General features: G+C 40.8%; 1 protein-coding gene across 1 annotated transcript in view; it reads left to right on the top strand.

The window, feature by feature from the left end:
- dnah9l (dynein, axonemal, heavy polypeptide 9 like) overlaps positions 1–24,602 on the top strand; it is a 132,024-nt gene that overhangs the window by 4,123 nt on the left and 103,299 nt on the right. Inside the window, exons 3-15 of the mRNA XM_049479653.1 lie at positions 207–391; positions 1,639–1,834; positions 2,417–2,516; positions 3,683–3,894; positions 6,369–6,611; positions 11,536–11,703; positions 13,228–13,344; positions 14,900–15,037; positions 18,448–18,572; positions 20,661–20,856; positions 21,387–21,491; positions 22,050–22,222; positions 23,763–23,985. Coding sequence (XP_049335610.1) covers positions 207–391; positions 1,639–1,834; positions 2,417–2,516; positions 3,683–3,894; positions 6,369–6,611; positions 11,536–11,703; positions 13,228–13,344; positions 14,900–15,037; positions 18,448–18,572; positions 20,661–20,856; positions 21,387–21,491; positions 22,050–22,222; positions 23,763–23,985 — 2,181 coding nt within the window. The remainder of the gene's footprint in view (positions 1–206; positions 392–1,638; positions 1,835–2,416; positions 2,517–3,682; positions 3,895–6,368; positions 6,612–11,535; positions 11,704–13,227; positions 13,345–14,899; positions 15,038–18,447; positions 18,573–20,660; positions 20,857–21,386; positions 21,492–22,049; positions 22,223–23,762; positions 23,986–24,602) is intronic.

The raw sequence follows: 24,602 nt of genomic DNA, 5'->3' as shown, positions 1-24,602 counted from the left end.
TGTGTTGCGAAATGAAAGGTATTACTGAGTAGCTGGCCCAGAGCTGTCACACTCCAGCCCTTCACTATAGCAGACACTGTAGAGTTCTGGAAGATGGGAACATACTTGAGCCAGGTCGAGTTAAGCTCTCCGGTTAGAAAAGGTGCATGAATAAAGCTTGGCTTGCCTGGGATTCTGATTATGGCTGTGGTTCTCTACGTCTGTAGGTACTGGTTTCAGTGTTGGCCAACCCCCTGAACCAGACAGGCTGGCCGCGGGTCATGGGTCAGGACATGCGCAGGCAGTTGGAGCAACTGCGCAGTCGAGCAGTCACACTGCAGGGCCTCGCTGAGGGACGAACACTGCTGCCACTGCCTCTGACTGTGGAAAAAAAGAACCAACATCAGCTCAGGTGTGTGTGTGTGTGTTTCACTTCACTTTCACTTTTACAGTATTTTACTCTTGAGAGAAACAGATTCTTTATTAAAACATTTGACGCAATTATACAAAAAATTTCAATGCATCTCTGTAAAGCTGATGTCCGTAAGTTTTGGGATTTAGGGCCCTCTCTGGTGAAAATGGGTAATTGAATCGAGAATGCATTAGAATCATTTTAAACTGGGTAAGTGTGATGCGGTCTCCTTACAGAGTGGATGAATCTGAGTCCAGGTTATGTTCAGTCAGAGAGAGAAAGAGAGCGAGCACGCTCAGTCAGACACTTCACTCCTTCGTTTCCTAGTTTTTACTATGAGTGAATGAGCTACTGAGCTCTGAGTTTCCCCTTCTGAAGTCTCCATTGCTCCACCAGCTGCTCGCGTTCAGTAAAACTGAGCCAGATCCTCTTTTAGAAGCTGTACATGTGACGTAAATATGTAAAGACGCGTGACGTGGCCAGAAGAACTCCAGCGAAAAGCGACCCGATGCCCCAGTTTTAAGAATGAATATATTACGCTTAGCACATTAAGTACCATTAAACACAATATTTTATCCCTTCTTCATTCAGAAATGCTTCTGCTTTCAGTTTAGAAACTAAATAATACAGACTGCTGCTTTAATAACAGATTTTTGCTGTAAATTCTAACCAAACTATATGTAAAATGAAGTGAAAAAAAGTCAAATAAGGTAAAAAAGGTAGCAATATTTTCTTTTACATTCAACAAAACTGCTACACATACAGTACCAGTCAAAAGTTTGGACACACCTTTGGATTAATACTACAGTCATCCAAACTATGAAGAAAAACATTGGGAATTATTTAGAAACCAAATAGTGTTAAATAAACAAAGAATGTTTTTTTTTATTTAAAATTCTTTATAGTAGCACCTCTTGTTTAGATGACAGTTTTGCACATCTTGGCTGGATTTTCTCAGTCAGCTTTATGAGGTAGAATCACCTGGAATTCGGGCTTTTAGTTAACTTATCAAGAGTTAACTATTTGAATTTCTTGTCTCTTAATGTGTTTGAGAGAATCAGTTGTAAAGTTGTGAAGAGGTAGAATTGGTAAACAGTAAATAGTCCTAGTTGAGTAATATTCTAATCCATATTATTGTAAAAATGACACCTGTGTTTTGAAAATCTCTACAGTAATGTGAAACATAATATGGGGTGTGTGTGTGTGTGTGTGTGTGTGTGTGTGTGTGTGTGCATGCGTGTGTGTAGCTCCGATATGTGTTTGATAGACAGAGCTTTACTCTACTCTATTGAGACGATGGTGATCCAGTGGAGTCAGCAGATGGGCTCTGTGCTGCAGCGGGACTCTTCAAATCTCCTGCGCCAGGGAGACCACCCGGGCCCCATGGTAGAGCTGCAGTTCTGGACTCAGCAGAAGGAAAACCTGCTGGGAATCCAGAAACAGGTAGTAAAATGTTGAGTGTGAAGTTTAAAACGTGTAACTTTATTAAGTGTAACTTTTACATGATGTCTACTACAAAGTTCTATAATTTAATTAATCAAAACCTTTGATTCTGAAAATGATATGGTCTCAGAAGTGTGTGTAGTTTTTGTGTGTGTGTTCTTCAAAAATAACGATAGTAAAAATGTGTCTGTCATACAGAGTTAAATAACTCCATGTCTCAAAACCTCTAAAACTATAGTAATCTAAAAATGTTACCAAAATATTTCACGCATGGAGTGTGGATTTAATTAATCTAACGTTCTTCTGCCGATTGGTAGAGATGGCACAATCAGGCTGAATTCAGTTCAACATCTTTAATAAGATGATAACTTAAATGCGCTGATGATAAAGGGTAATAACTTGCTCCCTTCTAAATGAAATTGAACCATTTTAATATCAGTAAAATAAATTTTATGAAATTTCAGATCACAAAAATGATATTCTAATAGTAGGAAATAAGGTAAATTAATTAATAGATATGTTTTTCTTAAATCATCATCATGCAATTATTGTGTGTGTATGTGTATATGTATGTGTATACAGCTGCAGAATCCCAAAGTGGACCAAGTGCTTGAAATTCTGCAGAGGATTAACAGCAGTTACTACGCTTCCTTTTACAGCATTATACAGAAAGTCAACCAGGGTAAATGACAACACACACACGCGCACACACACACACACACACACACACACACACACACACACACCCACACACACAGAAAATGTTCAAAAAACATTATAAAAACCCACATATATACATTTTCTCGTATATGCTTGGCATTGTGTACAGTTTCTGTGACTTTATGTAAATACATTGATTGCTGGCTATTAAATACAGTAAGTGAGTGTCTGGCTTTTGGATAACTTAATGCCACTCCTGGCAGGGGCGTAGCAGCAAATTCTGGGCCCTGTACACGCTCAATGTCAGTGGGAAACAGGTGGAAAATGAAAACGGTTGCAAAACAAAAAAACAGGTGGGAAACAAAAACAGGTGGGAAACAAACGGTTGCGAAACAAAAACGGGTGGGAAACAAAAACGCGTGGGGAACGAAAACGGGTGGGAAACAAAAACGGGTGGGAAACAAATGGGTGGAAAACGTAAACGGGTGTAAAGCGAAAACAGGTAGAAACAGAGATCATGCAAACATAAGCGAGGAAGACAAAAGGCAGGGTAAACAAAGGCCATCCTGGGAAGCGAGACAAACACACTTGAAAGAAGCACGAGGGAGGAGGAGCCAGGAGGGAGGAGGAGCCAGGGGGGAGAGGAGCAGGGGTGTAGCAGCAAATTCTGGGCCCTGTACACTGTCACTGTCAGTGGGCCCCTATCCATGCCAGTACACAAGAAACATGAGATAAAAAAATCTGGATTTTCATGGGCCCCTCTCCGTACTTGGGCCCTGGGTAGTTAGGTCCACTTTTCCCCCCACTACCACGCCCTTGACTCCTGGTGCAAAGATTCAAGCAGTTCAGTTTGGGTTGATGGCCTATGATCATCCATCTTCCTCTTAATTATATTCCAGAGGTTTTCAATTTGGTAAAATCAAAGAAACTCATAATTTTTAAGTGGTTCAATTTTTTTCCAGAGCTGTATATATTAAAGCTTATATAGCACTTAACTTAAGTTAAATCTTTGTAAATATATGGATATGGATTTCAGCATTTTTTTTTAGCTGTATTACTCGCTGATAGTTGTTGACAGACTGAGGACACTGCACTGGTATTTTATAGAGTAAATGTATGCAGTAATTTTTTTTTTATTTTGAGAAGTAAACTGTTCCCATGTTTTTCGTGTGTGTGTGTGTGTTGCAGCGGTGGTGGAGGCAGAGGATATAGATCTGTATCTGAAGCCGCTGCGTAAGCTTATTGTGGCGTTTGAGGAGAGAAGCTTTACTGATCTGGAGCCGCTCCTCCCAGCTCTCTTCCACACACTCGCTCTCATCTGGACACACTCCCGCTTCTACTGCTGCCCTCCTCGCATTGTCACACTCCTCACAGAGTTTTGCAACCTGCTCATCGACAAGGTGTGTATCTGATCAGAGTGTTTTCAGGACTGCTGTACTGTACAATAATGATTGATCATGCAGGGCACTGTGACATCATCATAACTAGCGTCACAATAATTACAGGATCAATGTTTTGTTTATATCCTCAGTATTTGTACAGTGCCAAAGTATATTCAACGCCCTTGAACTTTCCAACCTTTTGCCACATTTCAGGCTTCAAACATAAAGAAATAAAATTGTAATTTTTTGTGAATAATCAACAACAAGTGGGACACAATTGTGAACTGAAACAAAATGTATTGGAATTTTTTTATTTTAGAAATAAAAAACTGAAAAGTGGGACGTCCAATATTATTCAGCCTCCTTGCGTTAATACTTTGTAGTGATTCCAGCTGCAAGTCGCTTGGGGTATGTCTCTATCAGTTTTGCACGTTGAGACATTGGCCGTTTTTGCCCATTTATCCTTGCAAAACAGCTGGAGCTCAGTGAGGTTGGATGGAGAGCGTTGGTTTGTGAACAGCAGTTTTCAGCCTTTTCCACAGATTCTCGATTGGATTCAGGTCTGGACTTTGACTCAGCCATTCTAACACCTGGATATGTTTATTTGTGAACCATTCCATTGTAGTTTTTGCTTTATGTTTTGGCTCATTGTCTTGTTGGAAGATAAATCTCTGTCTCAGTTTCAGGTCTTTTGCAGACTCCAACAGGTTTTCTTCCAGAATGCTCCTGTATTTGGCTCCATCCATCTTCCCATAAATGTTAACCATCTTCCCTGTCCCTGCTGAAGAAAAGCAGGCCCAAACCATGATGCTGCCACCACCATGTTTGACAGTGGGGAAAGTGTGTTCAGGGTGATGAGCTGTGTTGCTTTTACGCCAAACATAGTGTTTTGCATTGTGGCCAAAAAGTTCGATTTTTGTTTCATCTGACCAGAGCACCTTCTTCCACATGTTTGGTGTGTCTCCCATTTGGCTTGTGGTAAACTTTAAATGAGACTTTTTATGGATATCTTTGAGAAATGGCTTACTTCTTGCCACTCTTCCATAAAGGCCATATTTGTGGAGTGCAGAACTTGTAGTTCTCCTGTTGACAGATTCTTGCACCTTAGCTGTAGATCTCTGCAGTTCATCCAGAGTGATCATGGGCCTCTTGGCTGCATCTCTTATCAGTCTTCTACTTGTTTGAGCTGAAAGTTTAGAAGGACGGCCGGGTCTTGGTAGATTTACAGTGGTCTGATACTCCTTTTTGAATCATTGAACCATTGAATCATTCAGAGATCCTCACTGAACCTCTGGAGTGAGTTTGCTGCACTGAAAGTAAAGGGGCTAAATAATAATGCACTTCAGTTTGCACTTCAGTTTTTATTTCTAAAAAAGATTTAAATATCTAATCAATTTTGTTCCACTTCACGATTGTATCCCACTTGTTGTTGATTCTTCACCAAAAAATTACAATTTCATATCTTAATGTTTGAAGCCTAAAATGTGATAAAAGGTTGGAAAGTTCAAGGGGGCCAAATATTCCCATGACTCCTCTGGATTATCTAAATGGTCAAAACTTAAGACGGGTCTGGACGTGAGCTGATTTAAACAGGCGAAACTTCTGTGCCATTCATGACTTTAAACTATGAAGTCTTACCCACATATGAAGTCTTATTATGTATTACCCACAGTAACCTTGGAAACAGTGGTGCCAGCTCTCTTCGGGTCATTGAGCAGCTCCTCCCGTGTAGTTCTGGGCTGATTACTCACCTTTCTTAGAATCATTGATTTCCTACTTGAGATCTTGCATGGAGCCCCAGTCTAAGGGAGACTGACAGTCATGTTAAGCTTCTTCTATTTCTAATAATTGCTCCAACAGTTGATCTTTTTTCATCAAGCTGCTTGGCTCCAGCCATGTGGAGGTCTACAATTTTGTCTCTGGTGTTTTTGGACAGCTCTTTAGTTTTAGCCATTTTAGTAGTTGGAGTCTTACTGATTGTGTGGGATGGACAGGTGTCTTTATGCAGCTAACAACCTCAAACTGGTGCTTCTAAAGTAGAATAATAAGTGGAGTGGAGGTGGACTTTTTAGATGAGGACTAATAGGTCTTTGAGGGCCAGAATTTCTGCTGATTGGCAGCAGTAACACAAAAACAAATGGTTTAAACATCATACATTGTGATTTCTGGATTTTTTTTTTTCACAGTGGACATGCACCTTAGATGAAAATTTCAGACCCCTCCATGATTTCTAAGTGGAGAATTTGCAAAGTCGCAGGGTGTTCAAATACTTATTTTCCTCACTGTATTTTGCTAAACATCTCCAGAGTTACTTGGTACCATTCCTTCTGGCACCAACAATCGTATCATGCTCAGAATCACAGATATCACATTTGCTCTCATTGTGATTGTTTTGTGAACATTACCTCGAGCTGAATGATTGCTCTCGTAATAAAGAAAAAGTGAGTTTTTAACGTTGTAACGTTTTCTTCTGTGTGTTGTTCTAAACACAGGCGATGGTGTTCCTGATTCCAGAGGAGCTGTTTAAGATGGAGCTGGAGGAGGGGGTGGAGCGGGTGCAGAGGGCAGTGCAGGTGTTTCGAGCATTTAAACGCACGTTTCAGCAGTACAGAGACAGGCTGAGCCCCGCGGGACCCTACAGCAGCCCAGGACGCTTCGTTAAACCGTGGGACTTTCCTTCCTACCTCATCTTTCAGCGCATTGATCACATGATGGAGAGACTGCTCATGATTGAGGTGAGTTATAATTAGGGTGCTATGCAGAGTAATCAAATAGTTACACTACTTATTAACATTATTTTTTTATTATTTCTTACATTACAGAAACGTTAAACTGTGTAATAAGTGGACTTTTGCAATATTTTTTCATGCATATGTATAAATGTGTTTTTGTTTATGTTTGTTATATATATGTATATCACTATTTACAAATGTTACAACTGCATCTATTTTTTTTAATCGTTTTTTTTTATCTTTATATGTTTTCATTTATTATCCGTTCTTCAGTATGTGTGTACCAAATTAATGCAACAAACAATCTTTTTTTTCCCCTAATTTTTCCCATTTTCTCCCCAATTTACACGGCTCATAGTGGCAGCGCTTTAGACTGCTGGATCACAATCTTAATTTTTTTATTGAAATCTAATAATTAAAATCCTTCAGAGATGTAATTTTTTGCATTGTTGTGTGACTCCAAATCCTCCTATGCTTTAATATGTAATGCTTTAATTTTTAAGTTAAAATACACATTTTATTTGTGTCCCTGAGTTTTTTCAGAAAACATTTACAAGTTACATCTACGACAGTAGGTTGGGCCGTCAAAGTCCCATCACCTCCTCCTCGTGGCGACGGCTGGTAACGGGACCCTTGGGGTCTCGGCAAACGGTGAGGGCTTCCAACGTCAGATGGAGCGACGCATCGGTTGGAGAATTGTCGGTCGCACCAAAATGGACATGCCAGCTCGAAATTTGGTAGTAACAACTAGGGTGTCCCCCGGAGGCGACGTGTGCTGTCCTCACCTGAACGGCGCGAAAAGTAAGCAAGGGTCCCCCGCCCACGGGCGAGGCGGGCCAAAGAAGTTAGCCCAACTTCGAATTGGAACCATCAACATCGGTACAATGACCGGAAGAAGCCGCGAATTGGCCGCATCCTTGAAGAACCGCCGCATCGACATTGCGTGCGTTCAAGAAACAAAGTGGAAGGGATCAAAAGCCAGGGACATCGGCGAAGGCTTCAAGCTCATCTACAATGGCCACAACTCGGCTCGGAATGGCGTAGGAATTATCGTAAATGAGAAGCTCAAGGACAGTGTGGTCGAAGTGAACCGAACATCAGATCGGCTCATGTCAATCAAGATCCATTCAGGCGAGGTGGTCCTGTAAGTAATCTCATGCTACGCCCCGCAAACCAACTGCACCTGCGAGGAGAAGGACAAATTCTGGGAACAGCTGGATGCTGTGATCCAATCAATCGGACCCGAAGAGCATCTGGTGATCGGTGGAGACCTTAACGGCCACGTAGGATCCACGAGGAATGGCTTCCATCAGTACCACGGAGGCCAAGGCTACGGCACCCGTAACGACGATGGCCAGCGCATCCTGGAGTGTGCCGAAGCACACAACCTTGCGATCGTTAACACCTTCTTCAGGAAGAATGCGCCTCACCTGATCACCTACAGCAGCGGAGGAAGGTCAACCCAGATCGATTATATCCTCGTCCGGCGTCAACATCTCAAGCTCGCTATCAACGTGAAAGTGATTCCATCAGAATCAATTGGAGCGCAGCACCGCCTCCTCGTATCGGACATGCGCCTCGACCTCGGTCAACACCGTAAGCTGCGCACGACCCTGGGATCGAGAATCAAGTGGTGGCATCTACCGGAATGCAAGCAACAACTTGCCAATGCCATCAGTAACCTCGGAATTGACACCGACCAGCCGGCTGACGCCATGTGGAACGACATGGCGTCACGGATCCACTGCGTGGCGGAGGAACTTATGGGACGAACAAAACCTGGCAGAAAATTCATCGATAAGCAAATTTGGTGGTGGAACAAAGAAGTGCAACTGGCGGTCAAGGACAAGAAGGCGGCCAAGAAAGTATGGTTCGCCTCCCAGAACACCGCCGATCACCAGCGCTATCGTGCCCTCAAGTCGGCGGCAAAGCGAGCAGTCGCAGTGGCTAAGGCCGCCCACTACCAACGCCTCTACGACGACCTGGACACTCGAGAAGGGGTGAACAAGATCTATCGACTGGCTAACGCCCGCCACCAGGCGACACTTGACATCAGCCAAGTCAAGCACGTCAAGGACGAACAACACCAGACGCTCCGGGGGCCGCGAGAAATCTTGCAACGATGGGGCACCTACTTCGCCAAGATCTCTAACGAGGAATTTCCCCACCCACCAATCGAATCTGCTGATCCAGTCTCTGGCCCCGTCCCACTGATTAGCACCGCCGAAGTCGAAATTGCCATAAAGAGGATGAAGAATGGAAAAGCCCCAGGACCGGACGATATCCCTGCGGAGGCATGGAAGCTTATGGGCCGCCAAGGTGCTGCACTGCTCGCCAGCCTTTTTAACCGCACCGTCGAAGATGGAGCCGCCCCTAAGGCTTGGCTGACCAGCACCACGGTGCCCATCTGGAAGGGCAAGGGCAACGTCCTGGAATGCGCCAACTACCGACCCATTCGCCTCTTGTGCCACGCCATGAAGATCTTCGAACGAGTCATTGATGCCCGGATTCGCAAGATAGTCGAGATCACACCCAACCAGTGCGGATTCGTCAAAGGCCATGGAACAACCGACGCCATCCATGCAGCCAGGCTGCTTATTGAACGCCACCGAGAAAAGAACCTGCCGATCCACATGGCGTTTCTGGACCTGGAGAAGGCGTTCGACCGAGTGCCTCACGACCTCATCTGGCACGCCCTGCGGTCCCATGGAGTACCCGAGATCTACGTCCAGTGGATCCGGCTACTCTACCAAGACGTCAGCAGCGTCGTCCGAAGCCCAGTGGGAATCTCACCACCATTTCCAATCACGGTGGGAGTGCACCAAGGATCGGCCCTGTCTCCGCTCCTGTTCATCCTGTGCATGGACACAGTAACTGCTGATCTCCAACACCCGCACCCGTGGACGCTACTGTATGCCGACGACGTGGATATAGCTGACGAAGCCCGAGGACAACTGGAGGCCCAAGTGCAACAATGGGACGCACGGCTGAGTGAGAATGGAATGCACCTAAACATCGCGAAGACTGAATACATGGAATTTGGCGAGCAAACTGGTGGAACCATCAACGTCAAAGGCGTGCCCCTCAAGAAGGCCACGCAGTTCAAGTACCTCGGATCCATCCTTAGCAGCGATGGCGACACGCTCCCAGATGCCCGTGCCCGAGTCAGCGCGGCCTGGGCCAAGTGGCGCCAAGTGACGGGCGTACTCTGCGACCGCAAGATGCCAGTATGCCTCAAGGGCAAGATATACAAGACCATCGTACGCCCTGTCGCCCTCTACGGTTGCGAATGCTGGCCCGCAACCGCACGACACGAGCAAGCGCTGCACGGCATGGAGATGAGGATGCTCCGGTGGAGCCTCGGCCTGACGCTGCATGACCACATCATGAACGAGGACGTCCGAAGACGAATGGGTGTGGCCCCGATTACCGACAAGATGCGAGAAGCACGCCTGCGGTGGTACGGACATGTTGCCCGAAGCGATGAGAACTCGGTGGCCAACACAGCGGTGCGCCTCAGCCCACGAGGGAGGAGGCCCCGAGGACGGCCAAAGAAGCGGTGGCTTGACCGGATTAAGGAGGACATGAAAAACTTAAATGTTGCTCCTGAGGACGCCATGGATCGCACCAAGTGGAGACTGGCATGTCGATACGCGGACCCTGCGACTTAAAGCGGGAATAACGCGAGGAAGAAGAAGATCTACGACAGTAGGTTACATCAGATGGTTCTTCTGAAGATCATGAGAAGACCAAAATGAAGCTCCCTCATTTGTTTTTCTGTATATTTGATCTTATTGTAACTGTGACTGAGGAGCTCTATCTTAACACTCATTCCTGTTACCTAAATTAATTCTTAGATCTTATTTGTTTATATTTAAAATACAAATTTTGGAAAAATTAATAGAATGTGCTCAGTGTCCTCATGGTATTAGCATATCCACCATTAAGCTGTTTTTCATGTTTTTGCTAATTCTGTGCTAAAAACTCATTCCTTTTACTTTCAGTCCTATTACTCAAAACATAAAAAGTGACAGGACTGAGTGAATGAGTGTTAGTAACAGAAGTGAGTTCCAGTAACAGGAACGAGTGCCATTAACAGCGGTGATTTTTTTTGTTTGTTATAAATATCAACTATTATTATATGAACATGCAGTCAACCATTTCTTTAAAATAAAGACTTTCTTGAGAGAAAATCAAGGGTCAATGCCAGTTAACAGGAGCCAACAGGGAGTGACATACCATAAACGAGAGACAGTGCAAGGTCAAAACATAGGCAAACAGCAACATAGAGCATGCAAAAAGCAGAGTTGAGGTACACAGAAAGATGGTTGTATAAAAAAGGGGTATATATACAGAGGAAAACAGGTGAGACTAATTGCACAGATTACTTCCTGGAAGTGACCTGTGCAGAGTCGTGTAATCATGTGAGCAAGTGTAGTTCATGTGGGGTGCGTTCTGGGTTTTGTAGTCCGGTGACTGAAGTTTGCAGGTAGAGCTGAGTGCAAGGGAGACAGATGCGCTTTCAGCGCCAGACTAGACATTAAATGAAGCCCAGAAAGCTGTATGTTTAAATATATTCAAAAAGACAAAGAAATATAAAAAAAAAATTGTATTTTGCAAATTTTTCCCAGTATCATGCATTTGTTATTGTGTATGTGTATATATATATATATATATATATATAAATATAAATATATATATATATATATATAAATCATGTCAAATGTGTTAAGCAGAACAGCAAAATAAAATCATGTCATTAAGAATGTATTGTAAGAAACATAAAATAACACAAAATTACAAGGCATAAAAGAGCCTTTAATTTAGAAAAATAATTTAGTAAAACAAAGGGTAACTGACAAACAGTAAAGTATATTCATATGAGTAATGTGTGTGTGTGTGTGTGTGTGTTTTTGTTATGTGGTAGGAGCTGTTTGCATCAACACTGGACTTCCTAAAGCTGGAACGTGTGGAGCTGGGAGGCTCCAGAGGAAAGATTCTGAGTGAGATGGTGTACAGCATGAATGATGAGTTCCACGACAGCTGGAGAATCCTCAGAGAAAGCAAATACGACCCGCTGGACTATAGTAAAAAGGTTCTGGAATGCACACACACTCGCACTAATTGCAATACCAGTTGGTGCTCGTATCAAATTCAAAGCTCTTACAATCGCCTACAAGGTGATGACTGAACAGCTCCTTCCTACCTGCACTCACTCCTGAAGGCTTACGCTACCTCCCGGCCGCTGCGCTCCTCCAATGAACGTCGCCTCGCTTTACTAAACTAACATTCACACAAAGCAATCCAGACTGTTCTCATACAGAGTTCCCCAATGGTGGAACAAACTACCTTCCATTACCAGATCAGGAGAATCTCTCGCTATCTTTAATAAACTCCTGAAGACAGAGCTCTTCAAAGAGCACTAACTCTCCTAACACCTCTAACTAACTACCTTCTACTAGCAGATCAGGAGAATCTCTCACTATCTTTAATAAACTCCTGAAGACAGAGCTCTTCAAAGAACACTTACTCTCCTAACACCTCTATCTAACTACCTTCCACTACCAGATCAGGAGAATCTCTCGCTATCTTTAATAAACTCCTGAAGACAGAGCTCTTCAAAGAGCACTAACTCTCCTAACACCTCTAACTAACTACCTTCTACTAGCAGATCAGGAGAATCTCTCACTATCTTTAATAAACTCCTGAAGACAGAGCTCTTCAAAGAGCACTTACTCTCCTAACACCTCTAACTAACTACCTTCCACTACCAGATCAGGAGAATCTCTCGCTATCTTTAATAAACTCCTGAAGACAGAACTCTTCAAAGAGCACTAACTCTCCTAACACCTCTAACTAACTACCTTCTACTAGCAGATCAGGAGAATCTCTCACTATCTTTAATAAACTCCTGAAGACAGAGCTCTTCAAAGAACACTTACTCTCCTAACACCTCTATCTAACTACCTTCCACTACCAGATCAGGAGAATCTCTCGCTATCTTTAATAAACTCCTGAAGACAGAGCTCTTCAAAGAGCACTAACTCTCCTAACACCTGTAACTAACTACCTTCCACTAGCAGATCAGGAGAATCTCTCGCTATCTTTAATAAACTCCTGAAGACAGAGCTCTTCAAAGAGCACTTACTCTCTTAACACCTCTAACACACTAACTACTTCTAACCTCATTTCCTTCTTCCTCTCCTTCACTCCTCTATCCCATTATTCCCCTTTGACCTCCTTTAGGCCCCATCTAAAGATGTTTTACCTTCTATTATTTCTGTAAGTCGCTTTGGACAAAAATGTCAATTGTAATGTAATGTAATTGGAAAATAATTATCTAAGAATGATTGGTTTGAATCCTGGAACACAGAGCATGCTATCAGCAGGCAGATAGATAGTGCTCTATCCCCTCATCACTCCTAGTGTGATGTTGGTCAGCACAGGCATCTGTTAGCTGATGTATCGGAGCTGCGTCGCTGTGCTTTCCTCAGAGCACACTAGCTACCTGACTTCACATGTATCGGAATTTGCCCTTCCAAATTGTGTAAAAAGTGGTTAAAAGTATAAATAGTAATATAAATAAATGTTATTATGTGTTATTTGTTCTGTCTTGTAGGAGTTTGTACGTGATTATAATCGCATTGTGGAGCAGAATCAGGACTTTGATCAGAGACTGGGCACGGTGCTGAATCTGGCCTTCCAGCACTCTTCCAGTTTAGAATCGGCCTTTAAGGTACAACATGCTTTCTCAAACACACACGCATGCTTATGCTTATTTACTTCTATACTGTTAGGATCCATTGAAATGATGTGAGATGCATTACAGTGGCTTGCAAAAGTATTCATATCCCTTGAAGTTTTTCATATTTTGTTACCTTGCAACCACAAACCTAAATGTATTTTATTGAGATTTTAAGTAAAAAAAACAAACTAAAAAGGAGTGAAGAATTGTGAAGTATTCATCCGCAGCTCCTGTGGGAGAATCTTTCCACAGGACCACTGTAAGTCGGGTGTTCCACAAATGTACCTTTTAAGGAAGAGTTACAAGAAGAAAACCGTTGTTGAAAGAAAGTCATAAGAAATGCCATTTGCAGTTTGCCAAAAGTCATTTAGGGAACACAGCAAACATTTGGAAGAAGGTGGTGGTGGCAGCATCATGCTGTGGGGATGCTTTTCTTCAGCAGGAACAGGGAAGCTGCTCAGAGTTGATGGGAAGATGGATGGAGATAAATACAGGAATACTGGAAGAAAACCTGTTGAAGGGCTGCAAAGGTTTTGAGACTAGAAAGGAGCTTGAGCTGTTTTGTATAGAATAAAATCTCTAGATGTGCAATGCTGATAAAGACAAACTCTACTCTAATTATTGATATAGGGGGCTGAAACTATTAAAAAAATGTATGAAATGTTTTTTCCTCATTACAATTATGTGCTACTTTGTGTTGGTCAGTTCATGATCAAAGTTCACAATTTTAATTCTGAACTAGTTCAAAGTTCAGTTCATTTTTTTTTTCGTGAGATATTCAAATAAATACTTTTTTTCACACTACAAGCTAGAAATCTCTATAGATTTTTTGAAACTGCTAATTGTAGACATTTGCTCATGACACTGCAATTGTGGGTTTCATACCAGGTGATGAAAATGTTCATAAGGAGAATCGGTGTCTGTCTCCGTGCATCACTTCCACTAGCAATTTTTTTTTATTGCAGCGCTTTCTCTCACTCTCGTCATTGGTATCTCTCTCTCTCTCGCCCTTGTGCTCCGCGCTCTGGTCGTCGGTCCCTCTCTCTCTCTCGTCCTCGCGCTCCGCGCTCTCTTGCCAACGTTCATTTACAGTGATGTCTCCCGTTCACGACACATAATGTGAACTAATTCAAGTTCAAGTTCTTTATTAGAAAATGTGTTGCGCTCAGTTCAACGTTCACGAAAAAATGAGCGTGTTCAATGAACGCGTTCTTTTGAACTCGTTCACACACAACACTGTCGAAAGGTAACAAGGGGTATGAGTACTTCTGCAAGCCACTGTAATCATCATTGTCTATATTGTGTGCTTAACAATGGACAGTTGAGTGTCATGTAGATAGAACCACAGATTATCTTTGGGTCAGTATACTGTGACTTTTAACTTTCCTAAACATTAATTAAGATTTCATTCATATTATACATTTTTTTAACAGGGTGGACAACTTTTATTTGATGCAAACCTGGTTGATAATAATGTGTTTTTTCTGAGTAAATCTTGAAAAAATGTTTTGTTACAAAGTGTTTTGTATGAAATGTGTGTTTGTAGCTTTTACAGATTTTCGGTACTCTGTTGGAGAGGCCGAGGGTTCATCAGCTCTTCTCCCCAAACTACACCGTTCTGCTAACAATGTTCCAGGAGGAGGTCAACATCTGCCAGAAGATCCTAGACACTCACAGAGAGAGGGTCAGTGTCAGTTTTTATACTTGTGTGTGCTTCTAGACTGATGTGCTTTGATAGAAAAATATTTGAGGGGCGTTTTCACACCTGTAGTTTGTTTCTCTGGTTCTGAATCAGTTGATGAGTTCGTTTACTTGGAGCGTTTTAATCCGTGTATCATTCGTTCATTTGATATTCAATTGAGAATCAAAATCGGAAAATTAAAAAACCAATTCGTTTTTTCGTTTTTTCGTTTTTGAATATAATACCAAAAAACGAATAACGGCTTGTATTTTGTATTTTTATTTGGTTATCCAAACAAAAATTGGAAATTTAAAAAACGGACCAGGAGCCGAATTTGATTTTGATTTTGAACTTGACCCATTTGTGTGCCCCGGAAGTTACTGATTTGTTTATTCTTGGTGGGTTTCTGTTGCGCGGGAGTTCACTGCAGTGTTATCTACACAGTCTGTATTGCTGTAGGCAGCATGGCCGGACTGGAACCACATTCTGGCCTAATTAAAGATCTTTTTGAAGGTATTAACTAAATATGACATTTAGCTACGGAACGTTAGACAAACACCTGAAAGATCCTGCCGATTTTTTCTGTTGTCATATCGTCTTCTTTCACTGCAACGCGTTTAGTTCCTCTGAACAAGATAAAACTCTCCATCCTCAACTCCATCCAAAGCCTACAGCAATACAGACTGTGTAGATAACACTGCAGTGAACTCCCGCGCAACAGAAACCCACCAAGAATAAACAAATCAGTAACTTCCGGGGCACACAAATGGGTCAAGTTCAAAATCAAAATCAAATTCGGCTCCTGGTCCGTTTTTTAAATTTCCAATTTTTGTTTGGATAACCAAATAAAAATACAAAATACAAGCCGTTATTCGTTTTTTGGTATTATATTCAAAAACGAAAAAACGAAAAAACGAATTGTTTTTTTAATTTTCCGATTTTGATTCTCAATTGAATATCAAATGAACGAATGATACACGGATTCGTTTTCTCCCTCTGTTTGGTCTGGTTTTACACAGGCATAAACCTAAATGCACCAATACATCATGCGAGCAGGCTTTGTCCTCTGATCGGTCAGAGCTGTCTGGCATGGAAGTAAAATTAAATATATGAAAAAAAGTAAATATAGCGAGAGGATTCTGTGTTTCAGCGTGTATATCTTTGCTTTAACACTGAACACTGAAACGCTGCACTTCTAAACACAGTGTTTCTACGTGCAGCACAGATTTATACATAGTAAACAGAGTCGTGCGTCTGTGAGCAGTGAACGCAGCACAGGCCGCGCGTGCACGGACACAGTGTTTGTTCACAGCTGTGATAATTGGCTTTATCTGGCTAATATGTTAGATTAAACTGCGCCTTATCAGCAGTTTAGCTCAAATAAATGGACTATATTTAATAGTTGGGTCGGAACGAGACCGGATCACACTCTCACCACAAGCGAACTGCTCCAGAGTTCGTTTGGGTTCTTTTGATCCGCACCCGAGTGCGATTACTGTTTTCACATCTGCTGAATCGAACTAATCGCACTAAAGTTACAAACGGACCAGAGTTCGTTTTAACCGGATTAAATAGTGCTGATGTGAAAACGCCCTTGAATTGTCTCTACCAGGTGTTATTTTTTTTTACCACCTCACTCACCATCAATATATGGTTAATCCCCACAGACCACCTTCTCCTAATCGTTCAAATGTAATTATTATTATTGGGTTGTCCTTGCCTGACCTCATTGTTGTAGTCTGTAAGAGCTGTCATCTCTCTTCTGCTGAGCATAGCTTTTTGCAGGCTGAGCACTACAGAGACTACTTATACACAAATGCAGAATTATCGTATTTTTCACAGTAGAATGTGCACCGGATTATAAGGCACACTATCATTTAATGTCTATTTTCTGGTATATTTTATACATAAGGCACACCAGATTATAAGGCACATTTTAAGAGGCATATAAGGAACTTCTTATTCAGCAGGTCTCACCGCTGGGGGTAGCTAATTAAGCTAACTAAAGCTAAGCTAAGTAAATAAACTGTAATAGAAAAGGACAAACGAGCGCTGACAGTAAATCTATACAGATTTCTCTCCTAAAAACTGTTTCTCCAGCACTAAGGTTGGAGCATAAGCATTAGCAGCTAACTGTTAGTGGGTAATGCTAGTCTGGGTTAGGAGCAGGCTACAGGCCGATTATACTCACCTCTGAACAGTGAAAGAGCTAACGCAGTAAGCAGATAATGCTAATGCTGCTCTAACAGTGCTGGTTGGGGTTAGGAGCAGGCTACAGGCCGAAGATACTCACCTCTGAACAGCGAAAGAGCTAGCGTAGTTAGCGGCTAATGCTAATGCTGCCCCAGCAGTGCTAGCCAGGGTTAGGAGCAGGCTACAGGCCGATAATACTCACCTCTTAAAGGGAAAATATCGGTTAGCAGCTAATAAATGACTAAAAGGGTCAGAAACCAGATCAAAAACACCAAGGTAAACTAGTGATGGGTCTAATGGCCCTGAAACCTCGACACATGCGCCGAGCTGTCAAGGCGAAACCCCGTGTCGGTGCGCGTATCAAGTTAAGGAAAACCACGTGACCGATACACTTCCTGTATCGTTTGGTAGCGATGGGTCTGACGACACTGGAACCTCAGCGCATGCACTGAGCAAACAAGGCGATCCCCTGTGTTAGACCGCGTATCCTTTTAAGGAAAACCACGTGACCGATGCATTTCCTCGCGCAGTTGTTTGCAATGACTTTCTTAGTCCAGCAGATGTCGCCATTAAGTGATACAGCAACACAGTTTCAACACAGTGTCGATGCAATTTGGGAAATGTGCCATACACCCAATGAGGTTTCATCTGCCCATCACTAAGGTAAACTAGCAAAAGGAAAAATAGGTCATACATAGAAATAGACAATAAAAAAACCACGCTGAGTTTTCAGCTGAAACAACAGAGGAAATACTTTGCCAAAGGCCAAACAAACAGGCCGATATTTATACATGGGAAAACAGCTGAAAGGAATTAAAACACAGGTGAGGCTGATCTACCAATCTGATGCTGATTGGCTGGCTGAGACATGACATGAGGAGTGCATTCTGGGAATTGGAGTTTGTAAAGGTGAAAAAGTCTGTAAAGAAATTGGAAAGCGTGACATGTATCTGGGAGATGGAAGCAGCTATCCCAGTTTGGTATTAACTCCCAAAAGTGTAAATAATGTACAAAGTGTATATTTCATTTTGGTTTACTTTTGATTGTGTTTTAGAGCATCTGTTTTTTTTGTGTCATCACAAACAAATATTTAAAAGTGGGACTTTACCTTATTCTAAAGCTTTTTTACATCTCATAAACACCTTTCACCACTCACTTTCACAGTACCACAGTCTGGATGTTTGTTTCAGTGTTCTGTATGTTTGATCGTTTCTGTGCAGTTGCGTAACGGCTGCCCGGTCCTTGGTAAAAACATGCCAACCGTAGCTGGGAACCTGAAGTGGTCTCAGGAGCTCAGAGAGAGAATCCTGACCAGCCGCAGTAACCTTAACCAGCTTACACACATGTAAGTTATTTTACACACTCACACACTTTATTTACTTTACATTTTTACTTTTTTAAAAATTCAATCTAATTAATCACAACAATATTCTGTGATTAACTGCAATTAATTGAACTTGTTCTTCTTATGATGCAAGTTTTATAGTGGATATTTAAATGTTAATAAAATAATGAATGTAAGAAATGTAAAATGCAATTATATATATATTAGTAGTGTTAATTAAATACTACTATATATACTTGTATGTTTGAGGGGAGATAAAGCCAATGTGGGGAGCTGGAATAAAGAATGCATCATAAACTGGCTAGAGGAAACTTTTTTTACTTTATTGTAAACATCTCAGCCTGGTTGTAAAAGAGTGTTTTCACACCTGTAGTTGGTTTCTATGGTCCGGATCAGTTGATGAGTTTGTTTTATTGGCGCATTTCTCGCTGTTTGGTTTGGTTTCACACAGGCATAAACCTAAACGCACCAAAAAAAACACACCAATAAACCACACAAGCACATTGTCCCCTCTGATTGGTCAGAGCTGTCTGGCATAGAAGGAAGAAAGTAAATGGGACATTCCAGAATTTTGGTGCATTTCAGGGGTGGTCACTTCTGAAAATTTGATCTTCAATTTGGTCATTTTTAGTCATATATTTATTAAATACAGGTAATAGACAATCAAAAAGTTTGATTCGTCAAGCTCAGGTATCAAAGCAGTTTTTTTATTAGATGCTTAAGGTGGTATGCAATATATTTGGTAACTTACAGTAACAGGGTTGCGAGTACCAGGGTTGCAAATCTAGGCTAAGTTGTGGTTTACCCCAGGAACAGATGCTAACTGTAAAATTTAGCTATGTATACAAGATCAAGGACAAACATGGTTCTATAAGTATATAAAGAAAAATTTGACTCTACTCATTATTAGTCTTACAGTATGAGTAACCGGGTTGCGTTCACTGAGTGACACACACAACTTGGACAAACATATTTGAAAAAAAAAAACTTGAAAATTGTTAGAGCACTTACTCTTGGTCTTGCCATGTGGGCAGAAAATGTCCTTGTGATGTAACTTCCTTTGTGCCAGTAGACAAATATTTTTAACTCTTTCTCTGCCAGGTCAAATTCCTTATGGTAACAGGCTGAAGCGCATGTTGTGGGACACAACTTACTAGCATAAAAACTGTAACATGCAAAACAATGTAGACCAAAGAAGTTGTTTTCATAAGTAAAGCAGATGCATATCAACAATATACAAGAGGAAGTAATTTATTTAGAGCTTATTTTAATTGTTAAATTTGCCAAAGGAGTTGGTCACTCAATGTGTGACATTTTTTGAGGTCTTTTGAATAATATCTAAGGAGCTCATTTTCCAACCAAATTTTACAGTTTGTCTTATAACAAGTACATTGTTCACAAAAAATAGTCATTTAGATATTTTGGATATGTACATTTAAAATTTAAGTGGTGGGACAGGAAATGTACCAAAATCCTGGAATGTCCCAAATAGTATAGTGAGAAGTTTCTTGGTTCCAGCGCGTGTATCTGTGCAGTGTTAACACAGAACGCTGAAGATTTGCAGCTGTGTCAATGGTTCAATGGGACGTGCAGCGCAGATGTCCGTGTAGTAAACAAGGTTGCGTGGCTGCGAGCAGTGAACACTGCACATACTGTGTGTGTAAACAGCATGAAGCAGCAGAGACAGCATTTGTTCTTAGCAGTATATCATCTGGCTAATATATCATATTAAGCTGTGCCTTATCCGCAGTTTAGCTCAATAAAAAAATATATATGTATATATTTGATAGCTGGTTCAGATCGAGACCAGTTCATGTTCGCACCACAAGCAAACCATTCCAGAAAAAAAATCTGCACATTGGGTGGGGGTGTAGCAGATTACGGCAGAAGTTGAAGTCAAACTTGATGGTATAATTAATTTGCGTTAAAACAGTTATAATGTTACTGATTCCAAATGAATTGTGTCGTTAACACTTAAACCTTGACAGCCCTAGTTTTTATATATATAATATAATATTGTTCACAAATTGAAGTGTTAAAAATAGTTATTATCAGAATACTGAGGTACTATTGTGTATCTGTTTGAAGCCCGTTGGAGAGTCCTGATGCAGAGCAGGTGTTACGAACATGTGAGTGTATTCTGGAGGCTCTAGATCAGCTAGACGAGGACGTGTTCGCCAACTGGTGTGTAGGATTGGACGAGCTCTGCCACACCCACATGCATGAACCACTGCTGTCACTGAATGAGGAGAGTGGACTCTACAATGTGAACTTCAACCCTGCAGTAAGATACACACAAACACATACACACACAACCACACACACACACACCGCACACATACACATACACACTCCAGTGGTGGATGGTAACAAAGTAAATGTAAATGGTTACTGTGATTAAGTAGTTTTTTGTATTTTTACTGATTTACTGTAATTCTGTTTTGGGTTATTATTCAGATACAAGCGTACAGTACAGGCCAAAAATTTGGACACACCTTCTGATTCAATGCGTTTTCTTTATTTTAATGACTATTTACATTGTAGATTCTCACTGAAGCCATTAAAACTATGAATGAACACATGTGGAGTTATGTACTAGGCAAAGAATCTTTTTAAGTGGTCTCATTTTTTTCCAGAGCTGTATATAAGCCCAGCCCTACTTATAGCATATTTAATAAGACACTAAAAGCTTTCAGTTTATTAGCCATCTCTCTTATCTCTTATTTTTTTTTTTTCTGTGTATCATTCTCTGTGTGTTTGTGCGTGTGTGTTTGTGTGTGTGTGTGTGTGTGTGTGTCTGTGTGTGCTTGCTAGCTGACGTCAGTTCTGAGAGAGGTGAAGTATCTTGGGATACTGAAGAGTCACACCTTACCCAAAGCTGCGCTGAACCTTTACTCTAAACAGGAAACACTGTATATGGTAACCAAACACTTTCTTTCACTATTCTACCATTTCTACACTCTGTCTGTGTTACTTGATTTTTTTCACTTTACTTTTTTTCACTTTACTTTTTTTCACTTTACTTTTTGTTTTTTGTTCCTTTTTTTAAACATACTTTTTAGTTTTTTTTTTTCACTTTTAATTAACAAATGTTTTTTTCTTACTTTATCTTAATTTAGTTGTGTTTATTATTGGTATTACTTTTATTTCTTATATAATATAAGGTAAGATTGATATAATTTATAAAATATAACTAATATTTTATTTTAGTCAGTAGTCAAGCTAAGCCTTATTGTATTCTTCATGTATGATTCTTTCTTTTTGTTTTATATGTAGCCCTCATTTATTTTAGCATTTTTATCTCATTTGTGATTGAATCTTCTTTCATTAATTACTATTCAAAATGTTTAACTTACTTATTTTCACCTATAGTTTTTAGGCTCACCCTTGAACTCCCTCCACATGAAAATAAAGGTTGATTAATTCATTAAATAATATGTTTATTGTTTATTTGTGTGTGTCTGTGTGTGATTCTAGTACACTAGCACCCTGTCTCAGATCACTCAGTGGTACAATAAGCTGCACAGCACTATTCTGCCGGTGGAGCTCCAGCTAGTGGCGGCTGAAATGGAGGAAGTGAGATATAAACTAAAGCCTGCGCTGAGGGAACTGAGGTGGAATCATGAGGACCTGTGGGATTACATCAGAAGGTTTGTACATTACCATTCTCCTCTCTTAGTCATTTCTTAGTCCATTTCTTCTCCTCTCAAGTCATAGTCTTAGATAGTCTTAGTCATATTCAAGATGAATATGATAATCTTTTACTGATGTTTGGCACAGTAGTTTAATTGTTACTGGTTATTTTCCCATGTTTAAAATATGTTTTAATAATTTTGTCATTTGAATTATTCGCACAGCATTTTTTTTTACAAAAATGTCAAGCTCATGCAACAGAAGATATCATTTTTTTTTTTGGATTTAAAATACACTGCCTGGCTAAAAAAAAGTCACCACCAAAAAAAAAAATGCTCACACACCCTAATATTTAATTGGACCGCCTTTAGCTTTGATTGTGCAATGCGTTGTTTCAATAAGCTTTTGCAACATCACAATATTTATTTCAATCCAGTGTTTCATTAATTTCCACCAAGATCTCGCTGCATTGATGATGGTAGAGTCTGACCACTGCACAAAGCCTTCTCCAGCACATCCCAAAGATTCTCAATGAGGTTAAGGTCTGGACTCTGTGGTGAACTCTCTCAATCCATGTGTGAAAATGATGATCTCGTGCTCCCTGAATCACTCTTTCACAATTCCAGCACCATGAATTCTGGCATTGTCATCCTGGAATATACCTGTGCCATCAGGAAAGAAAAAATCCATTGATGGAATAATCTGCTCTATATTCAGTATATTCAGGTAGTCAGCTGATTTCATTCTTTCAGCACTTACTGTTGCTGAACCTAAACCTGACCAACTGCAGCAACAACCCCTCATCATTTACTTAGTTAAATCCAAATAGTGACTTTTTTTTTTCGGCCAGGCAGTGTATGATGAATTGTCAAAAGATTAAAAAAGATTTGAGGGCCAGAAGGCACAGTATTTTGTATATTGATTCAACAAATTGATTTAAACACATTTGCACAGGTTTCTCCTGTATCAATACCAATGACAAAACTGTTGCAGAGCATGATGCTACCACCACCAAGTATAACAGTTGGTCCACCATCGTTGGTAAAGATATTTTTTCTGCAGGAAAATAACTTATTTACACTCTGAAAATTTGAGTGCTATAAATTTGGAGAAGCGGCCTGTTTTCTCTCTACTCCACTTAATAATTCCTGATCAGCAACAGGAAGTTAAGTTGTTTGGCCACAATGACCACCGATATGTTTGAAAGAGCAAAGCTGAGGTTAAATGCCTCACCATTACTCTTTCAAACATACCTGTGGTCATTGTGGCCAAACAACTTAACTTCCTGTTGCTGATCAGGAATTATTAAGTGGAGTAGAGAGAAAACAGGCCGCTTCTCCAAATTTACAGCACTCAAATTTTCAGAGTGTAAATAAGTTATTTTCCTGCAGAAAAAAGGGTTTTGTATCACCTACACCAGTAGCCTGTATACATACAAGAATATATATATACTTTACAAATATAAATGTAATATAAAGAAAAATATGGAGTGAATGAAGTTTATAAATACATATATTTAATGAAACATGCTGTGTGTGTTTGTGTCACTATGCGCAGTACACGTGATCTGGTGCACGGCGTGGCCGAGCGTGTGCAGAAAAGCCAGGCTAACCTGGAAACCCTGCATTGGCTGATGGGAGTGTTCAGCCACTCAGCCTGCATTACACGCAGGAGTACTCGCCGGGGTAATCTGCTGCACATGGCCGACGTGGAGGAGAGCTTCAAACGGCAGTACAGACTGGTCTCACAGACGGGAGAGAAGATACACGCTCTTGTTCAGGTAAACTGGAACACCCTCAACCTGCTGAGATGCACAAGCAATGCTGGATTAAATCTCTCCCTCATCTGTGTTCAAACTGGGCGAAAACTAAAACACTCATTCATTTGCTATATAGATTTTATAGTAGAATATTAGAGTCTTCTTTTCTGTGCGATACAGACAGAAAACAGCATTCTTACATTCTCTCATCACAGGAGATAAGGTCCAATGTGGCAGCATTAAAACAATTCTGTAAAGAAGAGTGGACCAAAATTCCTCCACAGAGAAGTGAAAGATTCCTTGCCACACAGAAAATTCTGTTTTTTTGTGATAAACTCCCTGAGAGTTAATATTAACTCATTTTAGGTGTATATGCATGACCATCGAATACACTCTATGTCAGAGTAAAAGTAACTATTTTCTGGGAATTGACCTTTTAACTCTATTCAGGAGTTAAATCTGAGCTGTTGTGGGAGTAAAATACTAAAATCCCGTCTAGAGTAAAATACAGCTCTTAGCTGGAGTTCATTTTAACATGAACTCCTTCAGTGTTAACAATTAATGCAAAAATGTGTGTTATTAAAATAATATTATTAAACAATATTACACTTAACAGTGCAGAAAATTGTAACTTGCTC

The sequence above is a fragment of the Astyanax mexicanus genome, chromosome 5, assembly GCF_023375975.1.
Source record: "Astyanax mexicanus isolate ESR-SI-001 chromosome 5, AstMex3_surface, whole genome shotgun sequence".
In the NCBI taxonomy this organism is placed as follows: domain Eukaryota; kingdom Metazoa; phylum Chordata; class Actinopteri; order Characiformes; family Acestrorhamphidae; genus Astyanax; species Astyanax mexicanus.
This window is presented reverse-complemented; position numbering and strand designations above follow the sequence as displayed.